The sequence below is a fragment of the Heterocephalus glaber genome, unplaced genomic scaffold (assembly GCF_053883595.1).
Source record: "Heterocephalus glaber isolate CG9 unplaced genomic scaffold, H.glaber_assembly_v1.0 deba00000122, whole genome shotgun sequence".
NCBI classification, from domain to species: domain Eukaryota; kingdom Metazoa; phylum Chordata; class Mammalia; order Rodentia; family Bathyergidae; genus Heterocephalus; species Heterocephalus glaber.
In genome coordinates, this window is record NW_028258138.1 from 50,889,776 (window position 1) to 50,908,890 (window position 19,115).

At 39.3% G+C, this 19,115-nt stretch overlaps 1 protein-coding gene across 5 annotated transcripts in view; it reads left to right on the forward strand.

Moving 5' to 3' along the window:
* The first annotated feature begins 3,079 nt into the window (after positions 1-3,079).
* Nxpe3 (neurexophilin and PC-esterase domain family member 3) overlaps positions 3,080-19,115 on the forward strand; it is a 44,334-nt gene continuing 28,298 nt past the window's right edge. The window contains exons 1-3 of one of the 5 annotated variants that reach the window (XM_004857998.4): positions 3,080-3,746; positions 6,195-6,367; positions 8,940-9,220. In XM_004857998.4, the coding sequence (XP_004858055.1) occupies positions 9,128-9,220 (93 nt within the window). In that variant the 5' untranslated portion in view covers positions 3,080-3,746; positions 6,195-6,367; positions 8,940-9,127. Of the gene's footprint in view, positions 9,221-19,115 lie in introns of all 5 variants that reach the window. The other 4 variants (XM_087214655.1, XM_004857997.4, XM_087214657.1 and 1 more) reach the window with 4 other exon arrangements.

Sequence of the window (19,115 nt, forward strand, 5' to 3'; positions counted from 1 at the left end):
TTTATTGATACAACCAGGAAGCAAGAATTAAGGACAAAAGAAGGGCATCTGTGCAGGAATTCGTGTAGGGGGGAAGGGAAGGGCAATGTTTTAGTTACTTTTCTTGTTGCTGAGACAAAATATCCAACACCTAAAGTTAAAGGAGGAAAGATTTATTTCGGCTCACAGTTTGTAGAGGTTTCAGTTCATAGTTGCCTGGCTCCAAGGCAAGGTCACATAGCAGAGGACCATTACAGAGGAGAAACAGTTCATGACAGGTATAATGTAAGAAAGCAGCAAAGCAGTGAAGTAGCAAGCAGCAAGCAGCCCCAGCAGCCCTCTTTCTGTCATATCCAGGCCACAGGCCCATAGGGCAGGAAGCACTCACATCCAGGGTGGGCTTTCCATTATCCATACTCAGAACTATGCCAAACTAATCAGTGGACTAATTTAGTCATCACACACCCTTAATCCCAGCATCACACCCTCTAGATCCAGCCACCTCTGAAAAAGCCCTGCCTATAACTGCATAAGGCTTTGGGAGGAAATCTAAACTCAAGCCGTAGTAACAGACAGGGTCTGTTACGTGATTGCCCTTAGGGCAGTCTAAGTAATAAATTGGATTATAAGGAGGACAGGGCCAGAACATTCATTTCTTAAGGCACTATGTTTTTATCCTGTTTGCACTTGTGGCCTTGTAAGCTATCTTTTAATCTTTAATCATGCATTCTGGGAGGTTTTGTCTGGCTCCAAAAGTCCCTTATCTCTGCATATCCATCCCATACATACCTCTGGCTAATGCACAAATTAGGACCTGTAGTTGGCCTATGAAACAAAAAATTAAAATGAGGAATCATTAAAAATATGACCTTTGTAACAAAACCTCAGTCACACAGGATCTGTCACAAAGAATTGATAACTGGGATCTCATTAAAAAGCTTTTACACAGCAAGAGAAACCACCAACAGAGTGAAAAGACAACCCACAGTGTGGGGAAAAAAATTTTGCCAGCTATTCCTCAGAGAGAGGACTACTATTTAGAATATATAAAGAACTAAAAAAAAAGTCAGACACCTGAAATTTAAAGACCCAATCCAAAAATGGGCATCTGAAATGAATAGACATTTCTCAGATGAAGAAGTAGAGAAAACAAATAGATACTTGAAAAAATGTTCAACATCGTTAGTCGTTAGAGAGATGGAAATTAAAATGACACTGAGATTCCATCTCACTCCAGAAAGAATGGCTGTTAACAAGAAATCAATGAATAACAAGGGCTGGAGGGGCTGTGGGGAAAAAGGAACCCTTCTCCATAGTTGGTAGGAGTGTAGACTGGTGCAACTACTATGGAAATCAGTGTGGAGATTCCTCAAAGAACTAAAACTGGAGATTCCATTTGACCTAGCTATTCCCCTGCTGGTTATCTTCCCAAAAGAATTAAATGCATCATACCACAGCAAGATATGCACACCCATGTTCATAGCAGCTAACTAATAGCTAAATCTTGGAAACACCCCAAATGCCCATCAACCAATGAATGGATAAAGATGATGTGGGTTTTTTAAAAATTATACAATCGACTGCTACTGTACCATAAGTAAGGATGAGCTTCAGACGTTTGTAGCTAAATGGATGCATCTTGAGACCATACTCTTAAGTGAAATAAATCGAACACACGTTTAAGTACTGCATTGTTTGTCTGGTGTGAGAAACAAAAAGTAGAAAGAAGGACTAAAATGTATAATAGACATTCCGCCAGAAAAGAAATCAGGAAAACAATTCCACTCACAATACTTTCAAAAATCTCCAGTTTCATCTATGTTGTCACAAATGACAGACTTTTATTCTTTTTTATGACTGAATAGTATTGTATTGGTACATGTACAACATTTTTAATCCAATTTCCAGATAATGAACACTTTTCAGGGAGAAATCTTAATCTGGTAGAGACGGACAAGTCTTTCTGGTCCAGCTGCTCCTTTGTTCCTTCCTTTCTTTTCTTTTTGGATGTGGCTGTAAAATATCCCTAAAATCACTCAAATGCCTCAGGGTTAAAATTGAGAGTGCTTGAGAGTGAATGGGGTTAATCAAGTCAAAGCTATGATCCAGAAATCATATCTTGTATATCTGCTTTTCTTTAGCCAAATTGTTAAGTATGGGTCCACCTATTGGAAGATAAAGCTTAATCGGAGCAGGAATTTAGCAAATGGGGCTTCCTTAGGAACAGAGGCAGGGAAACCCTTTTTATGAATACAAAAGGGACCAGAAGGCTTTATGGCCTCCAAAGAAGAACGAAAGGGTTTATCCAAAAGAGACAATGCTAAAGCAGAGCTTCCTATTACTCCATTCGTGGTTCGGGTTACTCATGCATGTAGGGCTGCCATGAAAACAACTGAAGGAACACACAGAGTCCACTGGGGTCAATAAATATGAAATAATTAATGTCACTCTTGTAATTTATGTTAATTATTTTTCTTCAACTTTGGGATAATAGGCAGGCAGGCGACCTCTCAGGCCTGTTATGCTCTTATACTTCTGAGAAATGGAGCAGCCAGTGAACCCTTATGAGATCTTGAGAAAGTGATTCTAAGTGTTCTTTAGTCCCTCAATTTCACGTAAAGGGTATTGATTTTTTATCAGAAGAATGTTTGAAATAGGATAACACAGAATTTTATGGGGAGGGGGATTCTGGCATTTTTGCCAGGAGATCCACATCGTGTGAGAGTTGTTTCAAGTGTGAATAGAAGTTGACTAATTTCAAGCAAAGAAAGATTCAAGGACCTGTCATATCCATGCTCGCACTTACCAAATTGTGTTTCTCTGGAACAATAAATTTCACTAGTGTCTATGAAGGACATTGAAACAAGATCACCTCTGGTTGTGGTCACTTCGCTGACAGAGAAAAAGCCTTGAGGCGGATGCTCCAGGGAAAAGCTAACTTCCCAAGGTCTCTTCGCTCGGTAGAGCACGTCCGCACCGCCTGACTAGAGCTGACTCCGAGTTCTAGCTCTTCCGCTCCGCGCTCCAAGCGCGGGGCTGTCAATCAAAATCTTCGGGCCGCCCCGTCCGGAGTTCGACCAATCATAGTCGGGGGTCGGGGGTGAGGAGACGTAGAGGGTCGGGGGTGAGGAGACGTAGAGGGTCAGGAAGCAGGGGCCGTAAGGCCTGGCTCTGCGGACACAAACCCGGTTTTCTGTATCCTGCCCGAGAGTGAACGGCTGGCGGTGGGGTCCGGTGGTGAGTGCAGGGCTACGGACTATGTGAGGGCTTCCGGCTGGGCTCCTGCCGCCGGAGCGACCGCTCCCTGGCTCCTCACGCGCGCTCCTGGGCTGCGGAGCCCTTCCTTAGCGCGCCGGCACCCGAGTGCCCGCCGGGTGCAGGGGACGTGCCGCTCTGGGGTCAGAGCTGGGAGGGTCGGTGGTGCTGGGGAGGGGGCCGGGCCAAGGCGGAGGCTGGCAGGGCTGGAGCCCCCGGTGTCGCAGCCCAGGACCGAAGGAGCCGGAGCCCTGGCACTGAGAAGGCGGGTCCGGGCTGGAGCATCTGGGGACCGCTGGAGACGCCCTGTGCCCGTCCCTCCCCTCCCCGGCAGTGGGTCGCTTGTCTGTGCCGTCCCTATATCCCTCGTCTGCGGGCGCAGCGCTGCTTGGGCCACCTGCTACCCCTTGGCTGGCGATGCCGCCACACGTTGGGCTGCTTTGGTTCTACTGAGCTGGTTTTGGCACATCAGATTCGGGTCCTATGGAGAGAAACGAGTGTGACTTTGCAAGGTATGAAGCGGAGACGCTGGCCCAGCGCCCGTGCTGCTTTACTGAAGGCCAATAGGGTGGTGGTGCCAAGAGAGGTTTTTGGGTTATGCAACATTTGCATGAAATTGTACATTTTATCCCGCTTTTCATTATTTACTCTAAAGGAGGATTGTTGTTACATTCCCTGGAGATAAAGAATCACACTGCTCTGATGGGCCTACTACTCCCTCTTCGCTGCTGTTAACTACCATGTGTAATTTCAGGGTGTGTTGTAAGCTGGCAGGACCCTCAGACCCCAATAATTAATTGTCTAATCCCAGTCTGGATGAAGCATCATACTGTTCCTCTATAGTGTTTGGGTTGTGCTTCCCTTTATGTTTAGTATCTTCTTTCTGTGTTTGTTATTCTCACAATCTCTCCAGGGTTGATAAAGTGCTGTTATTTATTACTGAGAAAGGAAGGGATAGGTTAGGTTACTGAAGTGGGGATGGTGTCGCTCCTGAGATGACATTCAAAACTTTTCAAAAAGGCCATCCCTTATTAACGGATACAAATAACAACTCTTGGCCGCTCTAAACTAGTGGTTCTCCTACTTGACTTTATATTATAATTATTTGGTTATATCACATACAGGTACAAATTCCCTATGATGAATGTTATCATTATGTATATCTAAAATATACCAATAAATGTTTTGCTAAAAATTATCTGGTGACCTTTAAAAAATTGTTTCTTAAGCCTACTCCCACATGGTTTAATTAGACCCTTGGGCCCTTAAACACTGGTATTTTTTTTTTTTTTGTACTGGGGATTGAACTTGCGCTTGTGCAGCAGAACACTGGTAATTTTAAAGCTTCTATAATGATTGTTAAAGCACATGCAGGATTGAGAACCATGATCTATCAACATGCCCCATTTTTTCTTTTAGAACTTAGTACTATATGACTTATTTAAGTAAATTTATTTCTTTCTCAACTGCTATTGTAATCTCCTCGAATGACTGGGCCTTGCTTTGGAAGAAGGCCAAGAGAAGGTCTAGGTGAGTCAGCACTTTGGGAATTGAGGTAGGGTACATGAAAGGAAAGTGAAATCTTTGGAAACAAGTCTGGCACATTACTTTTTTTGCTTCATCTTCGTTCAAGGATTGACCCTCTGTGATTGACCCAGTATTGCCCTGATCTTGGATGAGTGTCCAGTTCTTTCTGTAGATCTTGTTCTGTTAACTCTCAAGGTCTTACTCAGTATCCTGTGAAATACAGCTGTTCTTTGAAAAGCTTGAAACATAACCATTTATGTTTGGTTGTATTCCATCCATATAAATCTGTGCTTTTGCCTTTTATGTAGGGGAGTGCATATTCTGAATTGAATTCAGACACTTGTTTTGACGAATGGAATTGCAATTATATGGATAACAGGTCAGAATATTTAGAATAGCCAGTCTCAGAAACAGGAGATGTGTAGTTGTCCTGTAGTATATTATCGTGAATGGGGTTGAGGATGGGGTTGCTGTCAAGTTGTCTTTGTTTTGCCCTTAATTCAGATATTTCATTTGTGTTACTGACAATTGTAATTCCTAGTAATGTAAGCAACTACTTTGTAATTTTCTTGTGAGAGGGGAGTGGGTATTCAGGTGCCTAATGAAGTATACAGTTGTTGCTATAAGCCATTGGGTTGTATGTACCTTGGACTTGGAAGTAGTCCTAATCAAAATTTGGCAAAACAATCCCAACAGCTATTGGGCGTCACCTACAAGACAGACCATGCATTTTGCTTTTTGTCTGTCCTTTACACATAAAAATAAATCACGAGTAAGTGGTATTCTGATACTTAATGAAGACTTGAAAACAAGACTGTTCAAGCTTAGATTCCTTGTACTATGGATTTTGTTTAAATTTGTAATACTACAGATACAGTGGACCCTTGCCTTATGAACTCCATTGGTTCCTGAGGGCTGGTTGTAACTCAAGTTGGTTGTAAGTCAGTAAGCTGAGATCTGGATATTTATCTGGGTACATGGTATATATAACACAAGGCAGATGAATCTTCCATTAACCTAATTAACCCAAGTTGTTCTGTCAGGCTGATCATAACTTGAGGGTCCACTGTACTTTATGTTTTCTATAGTGAGAGAATGGCTCATTGCACCACATAATTATGTAGTCTTTAAGAAATGTACTGTGTGGAACTTTTAGCTTTGCTTTATAGTTAAACTTCATACTGCCAGTTAGAGTTTTGACCTTCAGCTAAGGTCTGACAGTGATTTTCCAGATCGAAGTTAATGTATGTAAATAGTTACTGTACTGTTTTGTATTAGTAGGAAAAAGGAAATGTCTCTGTTACCCCTCCTTCTACTACATTGTCTGTGCATACTTCTCTGCCTATAAAATTGTATTCTAAATTTCTGATGTTTTCCTTTACTTGATTTTTAGTATCTTTAACCTTTTAATCATGTGTTTATTTCTTTTGTAGCAATGATATAAAAATCAAGAAGCATCAGTGCGTGCTACAAATTTGGCAAGAAGAGAATAAGGGCTACTGGTCATGATGCTTGAGTTCAGCATTTCATGCTGGAAGGAAAGTTATTTTAAACTCTGTTATCTTATTTCTAATAAGTATCTCTTCTAAGGAAATTTTCAAGAAAGGTAAATTACACTGAATTATGTATTTTATTTTTTGGTTGATCTGAAAAATGTTTTTCTGGAGTCATTCCTGTCCAGCACTAATATTCTTTTTTTTTGGTACCGGGGATCGAACTTAGGACTTGAGCTTGCAAGGCAGTCGCAGTGCCACTGAGCTAAATCCCCGGGCCTTGGCACTAGTGTTCTTGATTCTAATGTGACTTGAGATACGAAATGAGTTTCCTGCTCCCCTTGCAAATTGTTTTCATGTGATAATATCTAGGTTTTATATTTGTAGGAAAGTAATAGAAACCTACTACAGGTTTCCTTTTTCACTTAGAAATCTTTCATTTTAACTTGAATTGTTTCCCTAAATATAGTTTAGTACCTTGTTTTTCTTTACATCTGATCTTTAATTTTCACTTATAAAACCACCTTTATTCTTTATATTTGTGATTTTTATTTCTTGATGAAAAATTAGGACATATGGATAAAGGAGAAAACAACCTGCTCAGAGTTATTTTCAGTACATGTCTTTCAAAAAGATCTATCTAGTATACCTCAAGCTGTGTCTGCATAGGTGTACAAATTGGTCTCTCAAATGGCAGTGCTCTACTTGCTTACAGCAGGAAGTCAGGGCCTTTTCTTGTGTGACTCTCCATAAGTAAGGGGAACAAAAGTCTCTAGTTATGAGGGACTTTTTGCATTGCTGCCTAGAGCCCTAATAGTTCCTCTAGCTTTGAATCTTCTGCCTTTGCCATCCTTCTGTGTTGCTGACCACTCCTTCGCTGCTGCTGGCTGACCCTGAACCACACTGACATTCTTCATGTGGCTGGTGTCCATACAACCCACAGACCACACCTGCCCATGGTATAGCTAAATTCCTATGTTTTATCATCTTTGGTCTTTTTTCACTCAGACCATTAGGAAAAGGTATGATTTTTATGGTCAGCTCTTTGAGAAGAATTTCTTTAGCAGAAAATTTGGAATACTGGTGACAGAATTATTTTCTATTTCACAGTGATTTCCTTCTCAGAATTTATAGTCAGTTCGGGGCACTTCATGCCTTGTTACTGGAGAGGGACATTGTTGAGGGAGCAATAAGATATCTTTCATAGTCCATGGGATGCATCCTACCTACCTTCCCCTCCCCTCCCCTTCTGTTCCCTTTGGATGAAACGGGACCTCTAGCATGTTACACAGTTGCTCTTCCACTGAGTCACATTTCTTGCCCTTATTCCTCTTTAAGAAGGGAACTTTTGTTTAGTGTGAGTGTAAACTTTTCAAGGGGAATTTTTTTGCTCTTAGTACATTGCATGGTATTATAGAGAGGACCTTTGTAATTATTTGTTGTGTAGATTGTTGAGTTAATATATTCTATGTAATGAGCTTAGTACTGTGAAGGAATCGGAAAAAGCATGTTGTATTATCATTAAGTTGCTTTTTCTGATACATCGTTTTTGTTTTTCTTTTTTAAAATACAGTCATAATTGTTATAGCATAACTGAAGAGGTAAGAAATACAAATAGAGATCAGCTAAGAAGTGAAAATAAGTCCTATGGGAATTTTGAGGCTAGAGAACATGTTAATAGCTCAGTCTTGTTTCCTTTCTGAAGCTGAGTTGGGGAAGGGTTGGCATGATCTTTGCAAGCAGAGAATGGTTTAGACAGATGGAGTGAGAGAATAGGAGGCCTCCCTGTTCACAAAACTCAAAGCTGAAGGGAGTGTTGATGCAGCTGAGCTATTCTGAGATACTCTGTGCCATGGTTATGTATGCTTTCCACTTTTTCCTCCATACGTCATCTTCCATAGAAAGCGTCCATGGGAATAAAATACTAATAACTTCTCTTTTTACCTGTTTCAAAATAGCAAGTGGAGAATATATTTTGAATTTGTTATATGGGAGGATAGTTAGGAGTGGCAGATCTTGAAGTCCTCTGTCTCTGACGTGTGATAAAGAAGTTTAGAATCCTGTTTTCTCCTCCTCAGATATAACTTTCATCCCCTAAATCTTCAGGGAAGCCATTTTTCCTCCTATTCCTTGTTACTTAACTGTAGGAGAACAAGGACCACATACACAGTGGAGGAGCCAGAAACCCAAAGGCTGTTTCTTGTTTCTGCCTTAAGAGTGGGGAGGCACTTATTGATTTCCAGAGAGTGTCAGGGTGGTTTGCACAATGTCCCAGAGTGCCACATACAATCACAAGGTTTTCTCTTGATACTCTTTAAATATAATTAATATAATAATGTTATATAACTTAAACTGTAAGGGAAAGGAAGTGATTTTATTTATTAAGATCTCCATAGAAATATACTTTATTTTACAATTTCTGAATGTGAAAACATTCTTCTCTGTTCTCCTAAAAGTTAAAACCTAAATAGGTAGTAGGGCAAATATTACTCTATTTACATAGAAGCCTGGGGTTGAGAGAGGAAACTAATTAAAATGGAATATTACTGTGTTCTGGCTGTTTGCTCACTCTGCAACTTCTGGCTGTAGCTAAGGCTCTGGAAGAGGATATGTGTTTTTCCTTTCCTTTTACTCCACCCTTGTCTACTGCAATTGGTGATGTACTTCTGTTTTCCCTCTTTGAAGGAACTTGTGGAAGAATTTGCTTCTTGAATAAACTGTAGTCTTTTCTCTACACAAAGAATTTTTAAGGCTACCAGATGGACAGAAGCAAGTTAAACTGAAAGCTCATCTGTATCTCAGAAAAGACATGGAGTTTTGAGCAGTGAAGGTAGCATGGTGTCGGCCATGGGTGATCAGGACACAGCTGGACAATGTGGACCAATTTCTTCAAACTACGGCTTTTCTGCTGTCTGCTTGCAGTGTTGATGGTGGTGGTGCTGGTCATCAATGTTACTCAGGTAGAGGTGAGTGCTCAGTATATTCCTTTTGTTTGTGAACAATTTGATTTGCAAACAAAAGCATTTGGAAAAATTTTGTTTTTGTTTGGAAACTCCACATTGGGTGACAAACATGACGGTGGCTATCATTCCTGCGCAAACACAAATGTGGCCATCTTCTCCAAAATCATGGATTAAGTTTGTGAAGTGAGATGTATATGTATATGTATATATTTTTTTCAGATGTTGGGGATTCAGAGTTTTCCTTTTTTTTTTTTTTTTGTACCGGGGATTGAAAAGAGTTTTTTTTTTTTTTCCCATTAAGTTTATTGGTACATTTTAGGTATAAAATACAGTTACATTCATCATTGGGATCTTGTACCATTACATGAGTATCTTGGTTCTTATTTTTTTCCCCTTCCCCTGCCCTCCCTTCCCCCCCTCCACCCTTCCTTATTTGCAAAGACTTTGTTTTCATTTTTTTCCCTTTCTCATATTTTTCCTTTTTCCCTTCTTTCCTTTCCCGTACCCCTCTCAGCTCCCCTGCTCCTTTAGACATTTTCTTCCTATTACACAGTATCAATTATACATTTCTAAAATTACAATATCAAGACCTAGGAGACATTACCACAGATTTTACAGTATTTAAAAGGATATAGAAAGCATATTTCACAAATCTGTTTTGAAATAAATTTGACAACGTCTAAGAAGTACCTTGGAAGACAAATTAATGAAACTAACTCTGGAGGAAATATAAAATTTGAATAGCATCTATTAAAGAAAGTATATTCCTAGCTTGAAAACCTACCTATATGACAACAACAGGCTCATATACGTTTTAACTGATAAATTATATCAAACATTTAAAGCAGAAAAAGGAAGGAACACTTCTCCGAAATCAACATTGTGCTAATCCTAAAATTGGATAAAGATAATAGAAGAAAAAAGTATGAACATAGATAGAAATTTGTTTTAACAAAACAAACTATTAGAAGTCAGATCTGGCAGTATGTCGAAAGTGGTTTTATTATAGAGATGGCAGTGTTGGTTCAGCATTGGAAGATCCACCCCCAAAAGTCATCATTTTAACAGAGGAAAGGAAAAAGCCATATGATCCTGTCACTAGTTGGAGAAAAAGTATTGGACTAAATTCTACAGCTGTTCATGGTAAAAGCTATCAGGAGATTAGAAGTAGAACAGAACCTTCTCAACAGATCAAAGACATGTACTCCACACTTCCAGCAAAAATGCCTTGTATGAGTGGAGAAGATACAATGCTTTCTCCCTAAGGTGGGGAACAAGGGCAGATATGACTGTTCTTCATCTGTCCATTAAACTTTGAAACATAGGCCTAAACCAAACTAGTCTGGCAATAAAATGACACAATTAGGATAGGATTGGCAAGGTAGAAGCAAAATCTTTATATGTAGATGAAATGGTCATCTACAGAGAAAATACTAAGAAATCTCTAGAAGCCCCTAGAACTTGTATTTGAATTTAGCAGGATTAGAAAACACAGGGTATATATAAAAATTCAGGTCTATGTATACTTCCTACAAATGAAGAATTGGATATTGAAATTTAAAAGTTATATAGGAGTACAAAAGACCTAGAAAACTAAAAAGAAAAAACATTGTTGGAAGACGTTTAGTACCTAATTTTAAGACTTCTTCTAAAGCTACAGTAATCAAGGCAGTGTTGGTGTAAGGAAAGACATATAGATCATTGGAAAAAAAACAGAATCTAGAAATAGAACCACTCATTTATGGTCCACTGAGTTTTGAAAGATTATTTAACATTAACATTTTGTAGAATATAAACTCAATTCAAGAGCAGAGGAAAAGATAGTGTTTTCAGCAAATGGCACTAGAACACCTAGTATCCATATATAAAAAAATAACCGCAACCCTTTATTTCCATACATAAAAATAACTTGAAAGGGTCTATGAACCTAAATATGAAAGCCTAAAAGTATAAAACTTTAAGAAGAAATTATAAGGGAAAATGTTTATGAATTCAGGGTAGGCAAGAACTTCCTAGGATACAAAAACCATGATGTATAAAAGAAAAAAATTGATAAATGAGATTCCATAAAAATTTAGAACTTTAAATGACATCGTTAAAATGAAAAGTAGTCCTTAAACACGCCATATTTACAATGCATACAACCTATAACCAGAATATATAAAGAACTCTTACAGCTCATTAATAGACAATCCAATTAAAAAGTAGACAGAAGATGATAAATAGCCAGTACAGCACAAGGAAAGGTGTGCAACACTAGAATCAGAAAAATACTAATCAGTACAATAACTAGATTGAATTATACACTCATTAGGGAGATGAAATTAAAAGTTTTAAAAGCCTTGTCATGACTTTTTCTTTTTGTTGGATTCTCCCCTTTCGCCTTTAATTTGTCACACTCAACGGATTCATTCTGCTGTGCTTTCTAGGGTTGTGATCCTCTTTGTCTTTTCCTAGGACATTGTTTAAAATTTTTTGGAGTGCTGATTTGGTATTCATGAAGTTCCTAAGGTGCTCTTTGTCCTGAAAGTATCTTATCTCTCTACATCAATCTGGGTTGGAGGCTGTTTTCCTTTAGGGCTTGAAATACATCACTCCAAGCTCTTGCCTTGAGGGTTTGCACTGAAAAGTCTGCTGTGATTCTGATGGACTTTTCTTTGTATGTGATTTGTTTCTTTTCTCTAACTGCTTATAGAATGTTGTTTTGTTGGGTTTCTGGAATCCTTTTGAATTAAGTGTGTTTCTTGTATGCAGCATATTGTTGGATTTTGCTTCTTGACCCATTCTGCCAGTCTCTTTCTTTTGATTGGTGAATTGAGACCATTAACATTGATGGTTATAACTGAAACGTATTGACTTGTCATTGCCATGACTTTTTCTTTTTGTTGGGGTATCCCCCTTTACATTTAATTTCTTGTCGTGCCAGATGGGTTCATTCTGCTTTGCTTCCTGGAGTTGTGATCCGCAATGTCTGTTCCTAGGATATTGTGTAAAATTCTTTGGAGTGCTGATTTGGTACTCACGAAGTTTCTAAGGTGCTCTTTGTCATGAAAGTATCTTATTTCTCCAACAATTTTGAAAGATAGTTTTGCAGGGTCCATCAATCTGGGTTGGAGGCTGTTTTCTTTTAGGGCTTGGAACATGTCACTCCAAGCTCTTCTTGCCTTGATGGTTTGTGTTGAGAAGTCTGCTGTGATTCTGATGGGCTTTCCTTTGTACATTAATTTGTTTCTTTTCTCTAACTGCTTGTGGAACTTTGTTCTTCTGTTGAGTTTCTGGAATCTTAACAATTATATGCCTATGTGTAGATTTTTTTTGATCAAGGCTAGCTGGAGTCCTATATGCCTCACTTATCTGTATGTCAAGCTCTTTTCCCCTGCTTGGGAAGTTTTCTGCTATTATTTCTGTGAAGAGATTTTTTTTATGTCATCTGCACTCTCTCCTGTTTGTTCATTGACTCCAGTCAGTCTTATGTTATTCTTCTTTGCATCATCTAGCAGCTGCTGGATTGATTTCTCATGTTCCCTTATAATTTTGAAACAATTTTTCTTTTCCTGGTCACTAATTGCAATCTTATCTTCTATATCTGAAATTCTGTCCTCACCTTGGCTCATTCTGCTGTGTAGACTTTCAATGGAGGTTTTCATGTCCTGGAAATCTATTTGCATCTGTTTTATGGATTCCATTTGTTTCCTATGTTGGGATTCCATCATATTCCTGAGCTCCTCTCTAGATTTATTAATCATGTCTTGCACTAGGGGCACAATTTCTCCTGTTATCTGAGAAATTATTTCTGATTTCATTTTTTCCAGATCCCCTTTTGTTGCCAGTTCAGTGGGTCCAGGTGGTTGAGTATCAGAGTGTTCCATGTCATTTCCCTTTGGGGTTGCTGTAGGTGATCTGGAAGTCTGGTTTTGAGACTTATTTACATGTTTTCTCATTTCAACTTGGGCGGGGGCCTGTTAGGGCCTGCATGGATTACCTCCTCTGAGCTGGGAGAAGTGGGACAGGGGCCGGGAGCAGCCATAGGGTTGGTGACCCAAAAGCCCTTTCCTGTGTTCTGGGAGCAGTGGGAGGGTTGGTGGCCAGGAAACCCCTTCCTCTGCAGCAGGAGCAGTGGGATGGCCGCTCAGAAGCCCCTGTCTCTGGGCCGGGATTAATGGGAGGGATGGTGGCCTCGAAGCCCCTTCCTCTGGACCAGAAGCAGTGGGACAGTGGCTCAGAAGCCCCTACCTCTGGGCTGGGAGCAGTGGGACTCAGTACTGTGGTCTGGTGGTCCAGTGTCCTCTGCTTCTTTGTAGTGTGGAACCAGGTGGCTGTACAGAGGAGCAGGGGTGGGGGTCCAGTGGATTGTTGCCGGGGCACAGGCTGATTCGGCATGTTCCACATGACTTGGCACCTCGGTAGGGCGTGGGCAGACCTCTGAAAAGAGCTTTATTTCTTTTTTCGAGTCTTTATACCGATCTATGTCCCAGCCCTTTACAATTTTTAAAACATTGTGAGATTGGATATTGCTCAGTCACTAAGTTGCTTAGGCTGGGCTTGAATTTATGACCCTCCCGCCTCAGCATCCCAGAGTGCAGGGATTATAGGTGTGTGTTGGCACAGTTCTTTTCATTTATTCAGTAAGAATTTGAGTGTCCCCAGGGCTCATATATTGTGCTAGTCACTGAGGATACAATGGTAAAGAAGACAGGTATGATTTTTATACTTAAGGAGTTGAGATTTGGAGTGTGGATGGGTGAAAATAATTGAGTATCCCTTAGCTGAAATACTCAAACCAAAAGTGTTTCAGATTGTGTAGGTTTTTGTTTTACTTAATAAAGAAGTTGATGAGTCTATTTTGAAGATTACTGTATTTCACTGAAGGATAGAGATCATATTTTACTGAATCCCTCATAAGTGCTTTAACACTAAGAAGGTACATAGTAATAATTCTTTCTACTGCCTCCCACAACTTACATAACGTAAAAATTTTTGGAGTAGTTTCTGCAAGAAGAGATCCTGCTCTTTTTGTTTCTTTGACTTGTGGTACTTCTTAGGTTAAAAGTCTAACTTAATTATGGCATTTCTTTGCTTATTGGGTTTTATTAACACAACACGCTCTAAAAGCAGTCAGCGGCTTTTAAAAAATTTCTCCTACTGGATTTCATTTTGTGTTTTTTTTTTTTACTGTAACACCTGATTTCACAATGAAATGGGCACATAGGATCTTACAGATTTTTTTTCTGTGAGTCTTTTATAAAAATTGTTACATACCTGAAGTATGTGAATTGGCTCTGTTCAAGATTTCTTATTAAATACGGCTTTAAAGTATAAGAACTAAGTATTTCTCCATTTTCTTTGCTTAACCTGTTCTTGTATGTGTTGCTACACATAAGGTGGTGCCAGTTCTGCACTGCTAGTGCCTTTTACCTGAAAGCTGTCAGTGATATATCTAGATGTTATAGAATCAGTCTCTCTAAGATAGACATAACATATAATTTACCATTTTAACCATTTTTAAGTGTACAATTTAATGGAATTGAGTATGTTTATATTGTAGCAATTACTACCACCATCTGTCTCAGAATTTTTTATTTTCCCAGACACAAACTCTGTACCCAACAGACAGTCCTTCTTACCTTTAGTCGCTGGCATCCACTTTTCTATCTTCTGACTCTATGAATTAGATGGCTGTAGGTGCTTGCTGTGTATAAGTGGAGTCATATGGTATTGGTCTTTTTTGTTACTGGCTCATTTATATTAGCATAATGCCTGCAAGATACATCCATGTTGTAGCATGTATCAGAATTTCCTTAAGGTTGTGTAATATTCCTGCCTACATACACAGGAAGAGAAATATTATTTATTCCATGAAAAGGAAGTTTTGGGCCAGGGATTTAGCTTATTGGTGCCGCTCCTGCTTTGCAAGTGCGAGGTCCTGAGTTCGATCCCTGGTACAGCGAAACAAAACAAAACAAAACAACCACAAAAGGAAGTTTTGATCCATGCTACAACATATATATATATATATATATATATATATATATATATATATATATATGTTTTTAAAAATCTATTCATCTATTGATGAATTTGAGATTTGCCCCCTTTTGGCTATTGTGCATAATCTGCTGTGAAGATGGATTTACAGATATTTCTTCAGGACTCTGTTTCAGTTCTTATGGATGTGTTTCCACAAGTGGAACTGCTGGATCATGTGGTAATTCTATGTTTTGAAGAACTACAGTACTGTTTTCCATAGCAGTTGCACTATTTTTATTCTCACCAACAGTGCACAAGAGTTCCAGTTCTTCCACATGCTTCCAGTACTTATTGTTATCATTTTGGTTTTTTGAGACAGGGTCTCACTGTGTTCCAGGCTGTCCTCAAACTCATGTTGTAGCCCATGTCGCAGGCCTTAAACTTGCAGTCCTTCTGCAAGAATATTGGTTTTTGTCAGGGAGGGATTTGTTTTTGTTTTTTGAGACAGGGTCTCGCTATATAGTTTGGTCTGGCCTTGAACTGACTATGTAGTCTAGACTGGCCTTGAATTTTTGGCAATCCTCCTGCCTCAGCCTCCCAAGTTCTTGGGATTATAGGCATGCACCACTGTGCCTGACCCTGCCATCCAGAATGTTGGGATTACAGATGTGTGCCACCATACCTGGCTTTATTTTTTTTATTGTTAATCTTCATCATCCATGTGAGATAGTATCTTATTGTAAGGTTGTGTGTGTGTGTGTGTGTGTGTGTGTGTGTGTAATTAACGCAGGGGCTTGTGCATGCTAGGCAAGTGCTGTACCACTGAGCTATATCATTAGCCCTGTTTTTATTTTTATTTTGAGCTAAGCAGCACAGGCTGGCCTCAAACTTGTGATCCTTCTGACTCAGTCTCTTGAGTAGTTGTTATTTTAATTTGTATTTCCCTAATGGTTTGTGATGTTGAGCATGTTTCCATGTTGTTCCTGCTACTTGTATGTGCGTGTATATATATATTTTTCTTTGTGAGAATTGTCTAAGTCCCCCTCCCCTCTTTTTGATGGGAATCAAACCTAGTGTTTTATGCATATTAAGCAAGAACCCTACCATTGAGTTACATCTTTAGTTCCATTGTAACTAATCAACTCAAGATTTTTTTTTTTGCTCAATTTGGATAGAATTGTGAAAAAGCAAAAGACATCTTCCTTCCTGTTAACAGCTCTGAGCTCTGAGGGCTAGCAGCTCTCAACTCTTAGTGTTAACAACTCTTCTTGCTGCTCTCTGTGGCCCTCCTAACAGTTTGCAGTAGTTGGAGCTAGTAGCTTTTTTGTAGCATTCCCAGCAGCTCCTAGATCAGTGATCGCGAACCTTTTAGAGACGAGCGCCCAAACTGCAACTCAGAAACCACTTATTTACTGCAAAGTGCCAACACTGCAATTAAACCCGAATACTGAGGTTTTAGTTTAGAAAAAACCACTCATACATTAACATCTTTTGTCTTAAAAGAAACAGATAACATGTGTGTCATCAGTTTGCCACCACTGTCCTAGACCTTAGCAGCTCTCTTTGACGGCAAAATGTTTTCAGGAAAGTAGCCCCTAGTATTAACACTTCTTAGTGCAACTGGCTCAGCCTGGTCTACTTGAAACAGAATTAACAAATAGGCAAAATAAAACTGTCCAAAAAGGCTTTATTGAGGCGTATGGTGCAGCAAAAGGGGGTAGTGGATGAGGGAGGTTTCCTGAACTGGCCTGATGAGAGTGAGGAGCTCTGCTTATATAGATGAGAAAGCCAAGTCCGCATGTGTATAGTCTCCTGTCTGCTAACCCACTTTCTGCACTGCCAGCTCAGCTCACCTGCCCTGGGTGTCATGGGTGGGGGAGGTGCTCCTCTCTGACCACAGTGAGGACAGCTGACGTGGCTGCCTTGTGGGTATAGACAAGGAGGGGTTGTGGGATGGAGTCATTGGGGGCAGCAATGGGCAAGGCTCAGTGTTGCAGGTCAGTCATGGGGAGTCAGGTTCAGATATAGCCCAAGTAAAGATCTTTCTCAGCAATCATGAAAGTTGTGATAAAAACACAGAACACAACCCCCTCTCCTTTTTTTTTTGAGACAGGGTCTCATTTTGTAGCCAGGTCAATCTTGAACTCGCTGTTCTGCCTCAACTTCCCGAGTGTTGGGATTATAGGTGTACACTACCATAATAATTTACTATTTCAGCCATTTTCCAGAACTCCTAATTACCCTTTTAATATCCATGGAATTTGTGGCATTGTCATTCTCTCATTTCTGATGTTGATAATTCCTGTCTTCTTTTTTAATCAAGCAAGCTAGAGATTTATCAGTTTTATTGATCTTTTCTAAGAACAAACTTTTATTGCTTTTTCACTCTGGGTTTGTGTGTGTTTGTGTGTGTGTGTGTGCATTACTGGGGATTGAACCCAGGGGCTTCTCACTGAGCTACATCCTCAGCCCTTATATTTTTCATTTTGGAACAGTCTTGGCACTTCGCTAAGTTTCTGGGGCTGGGCTCAAATTTGTGATACTCCTGCTTGAGCCTCTCAGAGTGCTGGGATTACAGGTGTGAGCCTCTATGGCTGGCTGCATTCTGAATTTTATGATTTCTCTTCTTCTACTTGTCTTTCTAGGTTTTTTTTGGGTTTTGTTTGGTTTTTTTGAGGCAGGTTCTCCCTTTGTAGTTCAGGATGGCCCTGAACTCACTATTTAGCCAGGCTGGCTTTGAACTCGAGGTGATCCTCCTACCTCACCCTCCCTAGTGCTGGGATTACAGGCGTGTGCCACAATGCCTGGCTTGTCTTTCTAGTATATTAAGAGGGAAGTGAGGTGATTTATTTGAGAACTTTCTTTATTAATGAAATATTTAGTGCTATAAATTTCCTTTTATGTACTACTGTAGTGGCGTACCACAAGTTTTGATACAGTTTGTTTTCATTTTCATTCAGTTCAAAATACATTCCAATTTTCCCTTTGATTTTTTTCTTTGATGCATGGGTTATTTAGAATTACTTAAATTTCAAATATTTGAGTATTTTATAAATATCTTTCTGTTATTCTTAATTCCTCAAGAACATACGTTATATGAATTGTTTTTAAAATTATTGAGGTTTGGGCCAGGGTTTAGCTCAGTGGTTCTGCCGCCTGCTTTGCAAGTGCAAGGTCCCAAGTTCGATCCTTGGTACCATAAATAAATAAATAAATAAATAATAAAATTATTGAGGTTTGTTTTATGGACCAGAATATGGTCTGCTCTAGTGCATATTTTATGTATCCTGGAAAAGAATGTGGATTTCATTGTTATTGGGTGGAATACTTTGTAAGAGTCAGATCAACATGGTTCATGGGGTTGGTCAAGTCTTCACTATGTTCACTATTTTCAGTCAGCATGCTGTGTCAGTTATTAAAGGACGGTTATTGAAATCTGTGACTAAAATTATATATTTGTCTATTTTCTGTGCAAGTATGACGGTTTTTACTTTGTGTTTTGAAGTTTTGAAGGAGGGTACATAAATATTTAGAATGATTGTGTTTTCTTTTTTTTTTTTAATTAGTTTTATTGGTACATTTTAGGTATAAAATATAATGACATTCATCATTGGAAATCTGCACATCTACATAATCTCTCTTGGTTCTTATTTTTTCCAATTCCCTTGCCCTCCCTTCAATCCCTCCATCCCTCCCTATTTACAAAGACTTTGCTTCCAATTTGCCATTTTCTCATATTAATTCCATTCCCTTCTTTCCTTTCCCTTACCCCTCCCACTTCCTATTCCCCTTTGCTCCTTTTCTTCCTATTTCACATTATCTATTATACCTTTTAGTCCTTATTTACACTTTCAGTTTCTCACACCAGAGAAACTATTTGATATATATACATGTGTGTCCTATTTATTTCACTTAAGAGTATCACCTCAAT